Raw genomic sequence first — 13985 nt, forward strand, 5'->3', positions numbered from 1 at the left:
CAAGTTTATGGAAAGATATTTTTCCGGATTTAGTAAGGATTTAACATGTTTATAGAGATCGCATCTTGAAGATGAATTAACGGTATCGTGCCATCCCTGAGTCATACAGTCGATTAAGCGAAGTTTAAATTGCGCGTTGAAAGTATTAATGTCGCCTACGTCTTGCCATAGCCAGACGTAGCCAAATCCATACTGAAATAATATTTCTCTAACTTTTGTTACCCAATTTATTCTTGCAATATCGTCTTGACGTTTTAACATAACGTAACAATGTTTAGGGTAGCGATGGTTTTGCATATGCAGAATTTTACACCAGTATTTTATACATTTTGAATAATATATCACGCAAAGTGGAGCACGACCACATTCACCTAGTGCCATACAATTATTAGTACTTATTTTTAGACCGAGAATTTTTTTACAGAACGAACTTTGAGCTCGTTCGATTTCAGGGGCGTAACTACAACCCCAGATTTCCGCTCCATATGTCAGAATGGGGACCACCATAGAGTCAAACAGTTTAAAAAGTTCCTTGTTATTAAAACGACCAAACGGTCTTTCATAAGATTTGATAGCGAAAACTGTTTCCTGGCCTGCAATGTTAACTGGTGTTTTGCATCTGACCAAGAAAGTTGGGGGGGGGGGGTAAAAAGTAGACCCATATATTTATACATAGAGGTTGCCTTAACATGTTGACCTTTGTATAACCAAGTTTCATAATTTCTCAACGGACCGCCGTTTCGAAATACAATGATTTCTGTTTTCTTTAAGTTAACAGTCATTTCAGCGTTATCACAATATTCCGATATACGGTTAAGTTGCAATTGTAAGTTAATAGCGGTTTCTGCGCAATTTGCTACGTCGTCAGCGAAAAGCAGACTTATAATGTCTGGAATATCATTTGTTATGAAAATTTCTCTATTAAAATTTTCCCTTAAATAAGAACAGAGGTCGTTTATATATAGACTAAAAATTATCGGCGAACTCAAATCTCCTTGTCTGGTACCGATGTTGCAAGTAAAAGCTTCTCTTTTCTACTCTAACGCGCGCGGTCAAATTTGCATACATTGATACAAGAACATTTAATATTTTTCCACGAATGCCTTTACTCATCAAACTAGTAAACAGTTTTTGATATACTAACGAATCAAATGCCTTTTTAAAGTCGACAAACAATACGTAAAACCTCCCCCCAGGCTTTGATGTATATTTCGTTATCATTGATTGCAAACAGAAAATATTATCTATAGTAGAATAACTCAAGTTACAGTGACCTTTAACGCGATAAGGTTGACATTTAACGTTCTCCAACTGATAACTCAACAGATGGTCAACAAACTTTACATTGAGGCAGGGTCTGACCAGAAGATGACCCCCAATTGTTTCAGGGGACATTGTGTCTAAGGTCAAGTACACAGCTGCATTGTCCGAGTGATAATTCGACGATGCATGAACCCATGGCCCTTAAACTTGACCATGGAAGTTGTGCTAGACCAGTAGATGACCCTTCTTGATTTTAGAGGTCATCGGGTCAAAGGTCAAGGTCACAGTGACCTTGAACGCAAAAAGCATGTATATGTGATAACTCGACCATGCATCCATTGCTCTCAAACTTGACATTTAGATTGGGGTTGGCCAGTAGATGAACCCTGATGAACTGGGGGTGGGTCATTGGACAAAATACAATCTCAAACACTATGCTAGTTAAAGGATTATTTACTTCCTCGCTTTAAAATTACTATTTAGCTTTACGCATGCCATAACCCTTCACCATTACTTAATTAACCTTATTCAAATTTTGCTCCCGGGCAACATTTTTCTTGTTTAAGTTTTGATCTTAAAAAAAGCATTAAAACAAGCTGTTGAAGAAAAATCAATGGTGGACATTCTGACTAAGTTTGAACATTATCTGACTAATCTATACCAATATATGGTTCCAGAGAGTGAAATGTGCCCCTTGATTGTTTTTTTCTATGAATTGACCTAGTGACCTCATTTTTGACCCCCAAGGTGACCTTCACTAAAGAAATATATCCATTCTTACACCTCAAGTTGGGCAGAGGATAACATGATGGCTTATAATTGTCCATAAATATAACCCCTTTATTGTTTTATTCTAAGATTTGACCTAGTGACCCAGCTTTTGAAACCACATGACCTAATTTAAAATTAATGCTAGAGTTGATGACAGAAAGCATTCTGATAGTTTCGTGTATATTTGACACAATATGTCTCTCGAATGTCCTAAAGATTTTTCTAAGATTTGACCTAGTGACCTAGTTATTGACACCACATGACATTAATTCTAACTAAACCTACAGTTGATAGAGGAAAATGTCTCTCCTGTGTTCCAAAGATTTACCAAGGATTTGACTAAATGACTTAGTTTTTGACCCCACGTGACCCACATTTACAAGCAGTCAAAATTTTAGCTAGGGGGACAATCTGACCAAGTTTGAACATCATCTGACCAATCTGTTTCACAATATGGTTCCAGACAGAAAAAAATGTGACGGAATGACAGATGGAAAGACAATGCCAAAACAACATACCCCTCCCAAAACCTATGATTCGGCGGGGGATTAAAAATTACACTGGCATCAACCATTATTATGCCCCTTTAAACATCATTTGAGACAGCATTACATGAGACTAAATTATGAAATTGTAAAACAAGTCACAAACTCAGGATATTTCATTTTTAATAGTAAAGCATAAAATATATATAATACAAATATAACATTACATTCACAAACTAAAATATGAAGTCAACAGTAAAGCTAACCCAAAAATAGATAATAAACTCATATTTTGTTCAGTTAACATGAGGTAGCACAAACATCATACTTGAAGTAACATAAGGCAAGAACACAAGGAAATACCAAGCCAAACATTTTGGATCATAAAAAAATATTATTTTGTGTTTCTGATACTGAAAGTCTCAAGATTTTTGATGATCAAAATTTTGTCCTGTTTTTATTATTCAAGTGTTATCAAATTTGTAGATACCCTGTGCATTGCTTTTAACATGACATTTTTTTTTAATTTCACAAGATATGATAGAGAATTTTTCAGTGTAATTGGGAAGATAAAAATTCCAAGTTTATTCATAACGGTCTACAATATTATTTTAAAATTTAAGAATATTGTAGGGGATTCTTGACTTTTAAGTATGCGAAACACACTAAAGATGTTAAAATTACATATTCTTTCTTGACCGAAAAGTATATACATACTTATATATACGATTATGCCTTATTTTTGAGAAAATCATGTACATAGTTTTTAAAATAAGTTTTAAAATTTAATATATCTTAAAGTTCAAACATGTTTGGCAATATCAACAAAAGCCAGATTGAGCTAGAAACCATGACTTTAAGTTCCAAGGATTTCGGGTTTTATTTGCTGGATACATGAAGCAATAAAAAAAGCATGGATATTTGGAACGTAACTTTTGAAATAAGCCAAGCGTTATCATAAGTTTTAACAAAAACATATTTTCCCAGAGATTTAAAAACCACAGAGACAAACTTAAATATACAAAACAAGAAAATGACATACACAACACTATGACAAGTCATGATCACTGAATCCTTTTCAAGCCCCACCCCAGGGGTTATTACACCTGTTAATTGTCAGTCCTGAAAAAAGCCGAGTGCCTATTTAAATATGATGGTTTAACGCCCAAAGTAGGGTTAAGGGGATAAAAGCCTGTTTAAAAATGTTTTTACAGTCATTTTCATTAATTTCAAGGTACTTTCTACTGTTTTTTATTCAAATTTCAGAAGAAGAAAAAACAAGAGCTGTCACAGAGACAGCGCGCTCGACTATTCCGCTGCTTTTCAGTGTATGGATTAAAAAGTTTTGGCGGAAACATGCATGGATCACTGTTACTGTAGATGAGATTTCAATGCAATACAAGGTGTGCTGAGATATTTACATAAATTGAATTGGAAAACATTTAAGGTGGTACGCAAACTTTAATGAAATCGAAAAAGTGGCATAATTCTGTCAAAATGCTTGATACAGTGACCTCCTCCTGTGTACAGGTTGGAGGCATGATGGTGAACAAGTGTGCAAAGTTTCAAAGCCATATGTCAATGGCCTTTGAAAATATTTGAGGTGGTACGCAAACTTTAACATAAGTGATTAGGCCGACGCTGACGCTCGGGTGACTAGGATAGCTCTCCTTATTCTTCAAATAGTCAAGCTAATAAAAATTTACAACTGAACTATACTCTGAACTTCTGAGGATATAAGGGCCGGTTAAATGTTTAAAAAATAGCCATTTCAACAACACCTTGAATTCTTCAATGAAACATATGAAATGCTTCACAAAACAATAGAAACATGGTAGCATAAAAACTGTTACTCTCTTTTCTAGCACTTACACACTAACATTTTACTATATATCACAATGATTGTATCTGTTCAAACAACCCAGATAATGTGTCCGAAAGGCAGGTCATATATAATCACAGATTCTAATTTTTTTTAGTATCAACCGAAGTTATTTTAATGGGATATAACAAGTGCACATTTAAAGTATCAGTTGGAACAGTTTTAAAAATTTATCATGCAAATTAAAAGCAAAATATGTAACATATTTTTATGATGTTTTTATCTAATTTTATCATATGCATTCCAGAGGTATAAGGACATTTATCAGTGAGTTGTAATTCATATCTCACTGTTTTAGAACAGTGGAAATGACGGTCACTATTTTAAAATTTTAACCCGTTTTACTGTCCAAATGAAATATCATTGCGCACATAGCTGAGACAAAATATCAATGTCGGCACATCCTGGATATCTTGACATTGTCAAGAATTTAGAGCAAATTTTGCTATTCCATATATATCAATTAACCTCAATTTAAATGAATTCATAGCAAAATATGAATATAAAAAAGTTTTGATTCCAGTGAGATATCAATTTTATTTCATCACATTTTTCCTGCACCACTGGTCAAAATTTCGCTTTCGGTGCACATCCAATGAAATAAATATTATATCCAACTAGAACAAACAATAATCACCTCAGTGTTTCATATCAATTTCATTAATTCTTAAAATGATAAAAATCTATCTTCTATGCATCTTAAAATTATGTAACAAATATAACTACATCATTATCGCTGAGTATAAAAGTCTTCTATGTATCAAGGTATTTTCTAAGCAAGGCTCATATAAACATTGTACACAAATCTATATAATACAACATCATTATAATTTGTACACAAAATCTAAATAATACAACATAAATATAATTTAAACGCCAATAACACTTGGATTTTAAAAAATTCTAAACATAATAACCTATTAATTAAAAAAATGTTTGATGACATATAAACATTCTTATAAAAAATTGAAATACATCGGACAAAATATGTTGATTTCTTGGCATTTTGTTTATATTAATATATATTTAAAAAGCTGCTAAGGCAATATCATTTGGACTGGAAGCAATTACATATGATTTATACATAAAAGCACCTGGTAAAAATATCCTTTAATTATACAAGTGCATGAAAAGTTTATTTTAACAACCGAAAAAGGTGGGGTTAATAGGGGGGTTGAAAAGCTGAACATAAAAATGAAGGTCTAAGTACAAGACTGCTGTAACGCCTTCTCTTTCGCTATCGAGTTATAGCCATTTTGCACAAAGCCTACAGAATATAAACAATATTTGGTATTTTATGATTGCTTCTAGCAATATGAGAGATTACAATGATTAAAGAAAAAAACTCTTCAATATTACATTATAATGAAACAATGAACTTACATAAATCTGTTGAGGCAGAAGTTTTTTTGAAACCAATGCGTGCTCATTCATATAAAACTATAAAGGCAGTTGTTGTTTTGAAACTAAATTAGGCCAACTCATTATAATAAGGCAGTAGTTGTTTTGAAACTTAGGTCCTCTTATTAATATAAAACTATAAAGGCAGTAGATGTTTTTATGGAAGTTAGGTCCTCTCATTAATATCAGGATGTCAAATAGTCTATAGCCATTAGGCCATATGCGCTGCTTTGGACTTATAAGATAAAAATGTTAAAAAAATAACAAGAAAGCATAAAAACTGATCTATAAATCAGCATTTTTGACAAAAAAGATGGAAAAATAAATTTTTACAAAAACTAGGAAAAAAGGAAAACTTTCAATTAGTAGGAATGCTGTAGAATGCCACTAACTAAATACCTGCATTTTCAAACCCAGACTTGTTTGCTCAGTCACAGTTACCATGACAGCACCACGATTGGTGAAAATAGTTCCATTTTCAGTACAACCCTTTCTTAATTATAAGAAAATAGTACAATCCTTTAGCAATTGCACAACTCAATCGAATGTTTGTATTTAAGTCAATAAATATAGACATAAAAGCATACGATAATTACAATAAAAATCCTAATCACTTCTTTTACCAAGAAAAGTAGAAAAAAATTGTATACATCATTTAAAAAAACATAGGTATCAGTATGAACCAGTAATGGTGAGAATTTTGTTTTTGGATATGATTATATAAAACAAAATCACAATTTCAGACCCATACGGACACCTGAAGAGACCTGTTCAATACTTATGGCTGAACTGACTAGAGTACTGAAATCAGGCTGTTCACGAGACTCCAGCAGTGCTAATAGCCTATCATTAAAGAATCTTAAAGATGAATAAAAATAGTGAATAATTTCATACCAAGATACCTTAAATTTGTGAAAATGTTTGCGAAATGGTACAATTAGATACAAACAGCAATTACATGTTAACTGCTGAATTTGACAATGAATAAAAATTAACAAAGTCATAGGTAGTAGCATCTAAGAATGAGTTATTTATACAATATTTATTGTAGAACAAACAATTCCTTGATAAACTTCAGATTTTTGTTGACTTAAATGCTAATTAAAAATCACTTTAATTTATTCCAATGTCCAACTGTTCATTTTTACTAGTAGAAAATACACTATTTGGTGGTATTCAATTTTTACTATAAAAAGCATTATAGTCTACTTCAGCCATACAAAACTAATTTTCGGAAATACTTGATAATTGGCATTATATAAGTAAAAACTCTACATTTCTAAATTATCAACAAAAAAGGCAGCATAATATTACAGCAATACATATACAATAAAATTAACTCATAAACAACATATCCTACTAATGAATTAATTGTACATCATGTAGAACAGGATCAAATATAACAAACACAGATATGCATCATACATGTACATTGTGCAAGTCATGTATGCAACTTTATAGTTTATACCACTCATTTTAGGAGACATTGAGGAATATGACTTTGTGTATAATAGCTATCACATAAAATATTCACTGAACATTTGGAATAAATTGTTTCAATCATCCTTTTTCACAGACTTCTCTTTGCGTAAAAAATCACTCTGCAGGAGGCGATAAAATAGAATTATATTCATGACAGTCATCGTGGCGAGACCGAGACTAGCCAGCGCGTAGAAAGGCAGTGGCACGAGGTCCTTGTTGATGACAATCCACCGCGTCATCCATGCCAGCGTCAGGATACGAAATCCAAGGAATGTTCCTGGATAGTAATTATAAGACCTTAGTGTAAATACATGAGCTTAAAGCATTAACATTTAATTCCCCAAAATAGGCCAGGTGCCATGATCATGAACAGCCTCAAGTCTGACTTCAGCCTCGAGGCTCAAAATTGCAATCCTTAATTTATTCATAACTTTCCTTTTTATGAGTCTGAGTCTAGACTTAGAATTGAAACTGTTTGTTGTAATGGCCCCTGGCCTCTTCCCAGAAAAACCTGCATGCACCAATCCATCCTCAGAAATATTTGTAGTGTCCTTTAAGTCGCTTCTAACAGGATCAAGCTAAGCACCTCAGTCTTGTTCGACATGATTTAAGATTATCCTCGTGTTTTGAAGAGTTCTGAGACTTTAAATTAAAACTTTATTAGAAAGATGAGGATAATCATGATAACTCTATATTGATTTTGTTAAGTCAAGTTTAAGTACATGTAGGTTATTAGCCCAATGAAATAAGATACTTTGAAGGCTGTACGTGCTTATTGAAAAATTTCAACCTAAAACATAATGACACCGAGCATTCTTATCATCAATTGTATTGTATGATCGCCTTTTAAAATCACCCTTCATGTCGGAAAATAGCTCATTAAGCTAATGTTTCTTGTTAGCATATACTGGTACCCAACTCTAAATAAAGATTCTTCATGTATCTTGTACCTTCTTGTGTAGTTTAATTATCTATTTCGGAAGTTATACCCGGTAGTTGTATTTTAGTTGTATTTAAATATCTATTTCAAAAGTAAAAATTGTATTTCAGTTGTATTTTCACTTCAAACATTGTTGACTGACTTAAGTATTTAACTGAAATTCGTGATCTTTCTGGTTCAATACTTTGTCATGCACGTATTGATAACATGAGCGCATCTACTTTATGAGCATACCAGCTAAACAGAGGGAACGACCTTAGTCATTCAATAAGATATAATTACTGTGGTTATGTGTCTCTTTCTGAAGAGATTTCTCAACAGTTAATAAACTCTGAACATGCCGTCAATTAACAGGATCATGGACTAGTTATGTTATTGACTAGTTATGTTAGCTAGGTCAAATTCAGAAATGGGGATTTCCTGATGTGAAAATTGTGCGAAAAAAAGAACTATGATCTGTAGAATTGCTTTTTTAGCAAGAGTATGTTATACTGATTATAAATGGCAACAGTATTTTTCTTAGATGTGTGAAGTCAATCCACAATCTTATAAGGCCTAAAAAAAAATACATTTGGTTCGGGTTACCCGACCCTACCTACGGAATAGGCGCCGACCCTACCGTTTTTATAGTCAGTTTAAAAAAAAATGAAAAATAAAAAATAAAAAAAAAATCTTGTTTTTTTTAAAATTGCTTTTTAATATTAAGTTTAAACCTTAAATGCTTATACAGAAGATAGCTTTAACACCATTCTCAAATGATGAAAATTATTTTCTTATATAAAACCTAATAAAAAAAATAAATAAAAAAAATAAAAAGCCTACCTACCCTACCTATTTTTTTTAAGGATGTAACCCTAACCAAACATTTTTTTTTTAGGCCTAATAGATGCTGCACTTCACAGATTGGGCCTCAAAAAAACATTTGCTTCGGGTTACCCAACCCTACCTTCGAAATAGGTGCAGTACCTACAGTTTTTATAGTAAGCTGGTGGTTTTGATTTTATTTTTAAAAAGTGTGTTAAAATATGATGTTTAAAACCTTAAAAGCTTTTTACAGAAGATAACTTTAACATCATTCTCCAATGATGACAGTAACTTTCTTACCTTACATAACGCCTAATAATAAAAAAGCCTACCTTCCCTACCTGTTTAGAGAAAGATTGTAACCCAAACCAAACTGTTTTTAGTTTTTTTGTTGGCCTTAGGGTACAGTTAAAGTTTCTATCAATCAATCAATGCTTCAAACACTTGAAATTCTCAGTTAATTTGCAAAAAGAAATAAACATGGCAGATGTACTGGAATGAAAAGTTAAAACCTACCTAAATTTATAAGGCTGTTAAGTCTATAAATGCTGTTCGTTTTTGAATATGAACAACACTGCATTAGCTGGCGAATATGTAGAAAAATACTGTTCAGTTCAACACTGAGAGCTAGCACCGCATAACCAACATACAACTTTGTCAATATGGCAATCCCAAAACAGACCACAATCTGAAAAGAGAAGAGTTACCTGTAGTATCAGATGCTGAAACAAAATCAATATGTTTCCTTTAATGGAATATATCCGTGATTTTTTTCCATTCTTCTACATCTGATGAAGTGTATACATATAGTTTTCAGTGTTAGATATGTTTGTTAGATATACAAATTCCATCGTTAATACTGCAGCACATTTTGTGAGTCCCTGATCTGATCTATTTGTAGATTAAATTGTTTGAAAGTCAATGGCATGTTATGTCCATTAGGTATTAAAAAAACACATTATACTAATCAAATATGTGGGCCTGACATATTATTTCTGTCAGTGATGGGTGAAAAAAGTTAAACCAGAGACTAACCTTGTATTACTTGTAACAACAACAACAATATTTGCCTGTTATTATTTAAAGCAAACTACCACCAATATTAGGCTTCATTTTAGTCATCGAAATTAGTCTTTTGGATGAACAAGCCCGAATTCATACACTACTGCTTGGCATTACATTTTTTAACAAGCCCTGCTGTATAAAACCCAGAAATTGAGCAAGCCCGGAAAACATTTAACCAGTGCAGGGCTTGCGGGCTTGCGGGCTTGTGCTTATTTCAAACACTGTTCATTTTGTACTTAATAATAATAATACAATTATCCGTTAAGCAAAGGGAAACTAATTTTTGACTTTATAAATGAATATAACTGACCATTTCATTTTTAAGAAAATAATTTGAACATGCTTATTATTCGGTAAAGGATAATTTACTAATTTCTCAATTTTTACCCCTTAAACGATGTATCCAAGAACAAGGGTTTAATGTGGAAACTGCAAAAACTCAGATTTTTTAATTTCAACGAAGGTGATTTTGCAACACTGTCACTTCAACAATGTTTATAAATGAAAAAGGAATTGCTGCTGACCAATAATATTATATGAATTCACACAAACTCAACCTAGTTTCTGACCTGTGATGACCCATATTCAGACTGGTCCTACACATAATGATGAGAAATACTCTGACTGAGTTTCATGAAAATTGGATGAGTATTGATGAATTTGTGACAGGAATAAGAACTCAAACAGTCAATAACCTGCAGTGTTTTTTTTCTAGGAAAGATTAAAGCTAAAATGTTCATACCACAAAATGATGCAAAAGAAGCTCCAATGTCTGTCTATTTCTCTGGTAGACCAGCATGTCCACGATGTCGTATATGAAGTAACCTGAAATATATCAACACACACTGTATTCTGTACAGAGTTGTTGCCAATATTTTGTGAATGCGGCAAGGCCTCAATTTCACAAAAAATCGCAAACCAAATCTCAATTTTCACACATTTTACCATAAATACCAGGTAATAAAAAACATTTGAAGTTTTCTAAAATCTCATGTTTTATTTATTTTTTTAAATGGTATGTTCTAATATAATGTGATGATAAAAACATTTTGTCAATAATTTTAAAAAGAGCAGTAAGTTAATAATCACTTTATTTCTTAGAATAATTCAGTTGGGAATCTTTTAATCAGGATTTTTCTCTAAGAGAATGCACTTTAAAAAAAAAAAATACAGGATTTTCAAAGACTTTTGATGCTATCTTTGGATTCTCAAAGACCTTTGATGCTTTCTTTTAAAATGAGAATGAGTTAAGATCAACATTGAGATTTGACCTAGGCATAAGGTTCATGATATCGGGAAAATAGACCCTTTTTATACAATTAAAAAAATGACTTTTAAATCAATAAATGATACACATAATATATAAGTGGAAATGGAGCTTACAGCATTGCTTAGTTTATTTATATGATGAATCTGGGAGTTAATAATGGATGAAATATCTTACAGAATTTACAAAAGATGAAAAAATAAAGAAAAATGCTGTTTAACATAAAAATATTTAGACTTGTGAATTTTGCTTATACCGGTACTTTGGTGAAAATGCAGTCTTTTTGAAATTGAGACTGGGGCCAACTTTAAATTTAAACTTAACTTATTTGATTTCAAAACAGCATTATATTAATCACTGTAGATTTCATGATGTTATATGTGAGTGTGGTCTTATGATATGGGGGGGGGGGGGGAAAGAGTACCCTCAGGAAACCCTCTTATCCAGCTAGGTGATAAACAACAAAATGATAGGCTCCCAGGCCACAAAATGAACCCAAGACACCTTGGTGAGAAGCGTGTGTGCCAACTACTGGGCTTACTGAACTAACATAAGAAAACCAATAATAAATCTATTTTATTTATTACCTATTAACTTTTGTCATAATTGAGCTTAAAGGGATACTTATATTCATAATCAATACAACAAATAACCTTTGACTGATAAACCTCTAACTACTTACTAAATAATGCATTTATGGAAAATATTAATTACTGACAACAAGATTGTAACCATGTATTTAATAGCTAGAAACACACATAAATAAAATGACTGGTGAGTCCTATAAGGTTTGCATTGATCAATGATCGTCTCATATATAAGGTAGAAATACCTTTTTAGTAAATTAAATCAATTGTATTAATTATTCGGGAGTAAGAGTGCATCTTTAAAGAAAGCATATGGTTAAAACATATACAACATGTGTATTGTATACTTTGAAATCAAATTTAACTTATTTATAGTGACTTCTTCCACCTTTTGTGAAAATAGTGACAATACATGTATGCCTAAAATTGTGAATTTATAGGAGAATATTTCAAAAAAGCCATAAAAAGCACCATTTGGGATCCTCAGTTAATAAAGATTAAAAAATAATACAGCATGTCTGTACTTGTTGGAAAAGACATGTACATTTTGAAAGAGAGAATTTTCAGCTTTAAAAAACACTGATTTACATTATCACAATATTACTCAATACTGTACAGATTGCTGCCTCAGAATTTAAAAATAAAAATGATTGATCATTGGTAACAAATACAATGTGTCATTGTGATATTTTTTGTAAAGTCTCAAATGCAGCTTTATGCAGTAAGAATTAACTTGGTTTGATGTTAGTTAATCAAATTGACAACAATAAGATAATATAAAGTGTTAAGAGGGACTGTTTTGAATAAAGGTGTTTGAATTTGAATAGGCCAATGCTATAAAATAATCTTAATCCCATAAACTAGATTTAAGACCTCCTGACTGATTTTATTTTGTTGTTTAATACATAAACATATTAATGTCAAGGTGAATGTACAGTAGATCTATTCGTGACAAATAGAATTTAAATATTTTGCTTAACGCTTGTTTGTCCATCCTCAATGTCAATTTAAACACTATTTTGTACATATTTAATGTGCAAAATACTGATTATAAATAGTGATCATATTATAGCTGTCGTGTCTCACATTCAAACATAATATGTTATCATTGTATATATGATTAATTGAATCATATTTTGATCATGTAATGAGGAATATGACTGTGTTCAAATTACTTAATAAATGTATTGAATCTTGAATCTATGCAAAGTAATTTGAATACCCAGCGCAATCACTGAAGCTCAAATTCTAGGTCACTCAAATAAAAGTAAAGCGGAGTTGATATTTGATAACTCATTATCTTTCATCTTAAACACTAAAATAAGCCTATAAATACTCAACACATGTTTTACAATGTGGTTATAAGTAGCCAAGAGTATGCTTAGGTCAATAGCGTTGTTTACTCAAAGGACGGTTACATAACTGATTTGATGTCAAAAGGTCAACAAAAAGTACATAGTTCACTTACCAACTGATATTGAAATGAGTGTATGTCCCTGCAATGTGTGAACATTTATCAAGTCTTCCATCATTTTTGGCTCATCAACAAAGCTGTAGAGAAAAAGCAATCCCTAATATACAGCTCAAAGCAGTAAACATATCAAAATTCTTTGGTTTGTAATACAATCAAGAGCATTTATTCATCTTTTTATCAAATGTTTCGTTTGATTGCACTTCCAGCATTGACTTCAAATAAGACTGGTGAATGGTAAACAGAAACCTTCAGACACTAGTCAAACATTACACACTAAAATAAGCCCAACTTACCATAAAATTGACCAAATACCGGTTATCGCTGCATGCAAGAGCGACACGGAGATATTTTTCCATCGCCATTTCTGCTTATCCGCGATTTTTGGACGAGTAAATGCTGCAACTTTACTCGACAAATAAAACACAACGGCAGATACTGCCACCAAACACAATCCATATGGGGCTCCAGAGATATTGGAAGGCCAAATTTCTAAAGAACTCACACCTTCAGCCATCGCGAACTTTACATTTAACTGTTATTCATATTTCGTGAACTTATGTAACT

The 13985-nt window shown here is 32.1% G+C and overlaps 1 protein-coding gene across 1 annotated transcript; it reads right to left on the bottom strand.

Annotated features, from left to right (window-relative positions):
- Nucleotides 1-2685: 2685 nt before the first annotated feature.
- Nucleotides 2686-13985, bottom strand: LOC128229804 (TLC domain-containing protein 2-like). The gene is made up of 5 exons (XM_052941624.1): nt 13715-13985; nt 13416-13498; nt 10836-10918; nt 9545-9716; nt 2686-7561 (listed from the first exon to the last, which is right to left on the bottom strand). Exons 1-5 carry the CDS (start codon nt 13933-13935, stop codon nt 7359-7361), a joined length of 762 nt encoding a protein of 253 aa, XP_052797584.1. The 5' UTR covers nt 13936-13985; the 3' UTR covers nt 2686-7358.

Source organism: Mya arenaria, chromosome 4 (genome assembly GCF_026914265.1).
Source record: "Mya arenaria isolate MELC-2E11 chromosome 4, ASM2691426v1".
In the NCBI taxonomy this organism is placed as follows: Eukaryota; Metazoa; Mollusca; class Bivalvia; order Myida; family Myidae; genus Mya; species Mya arenaria.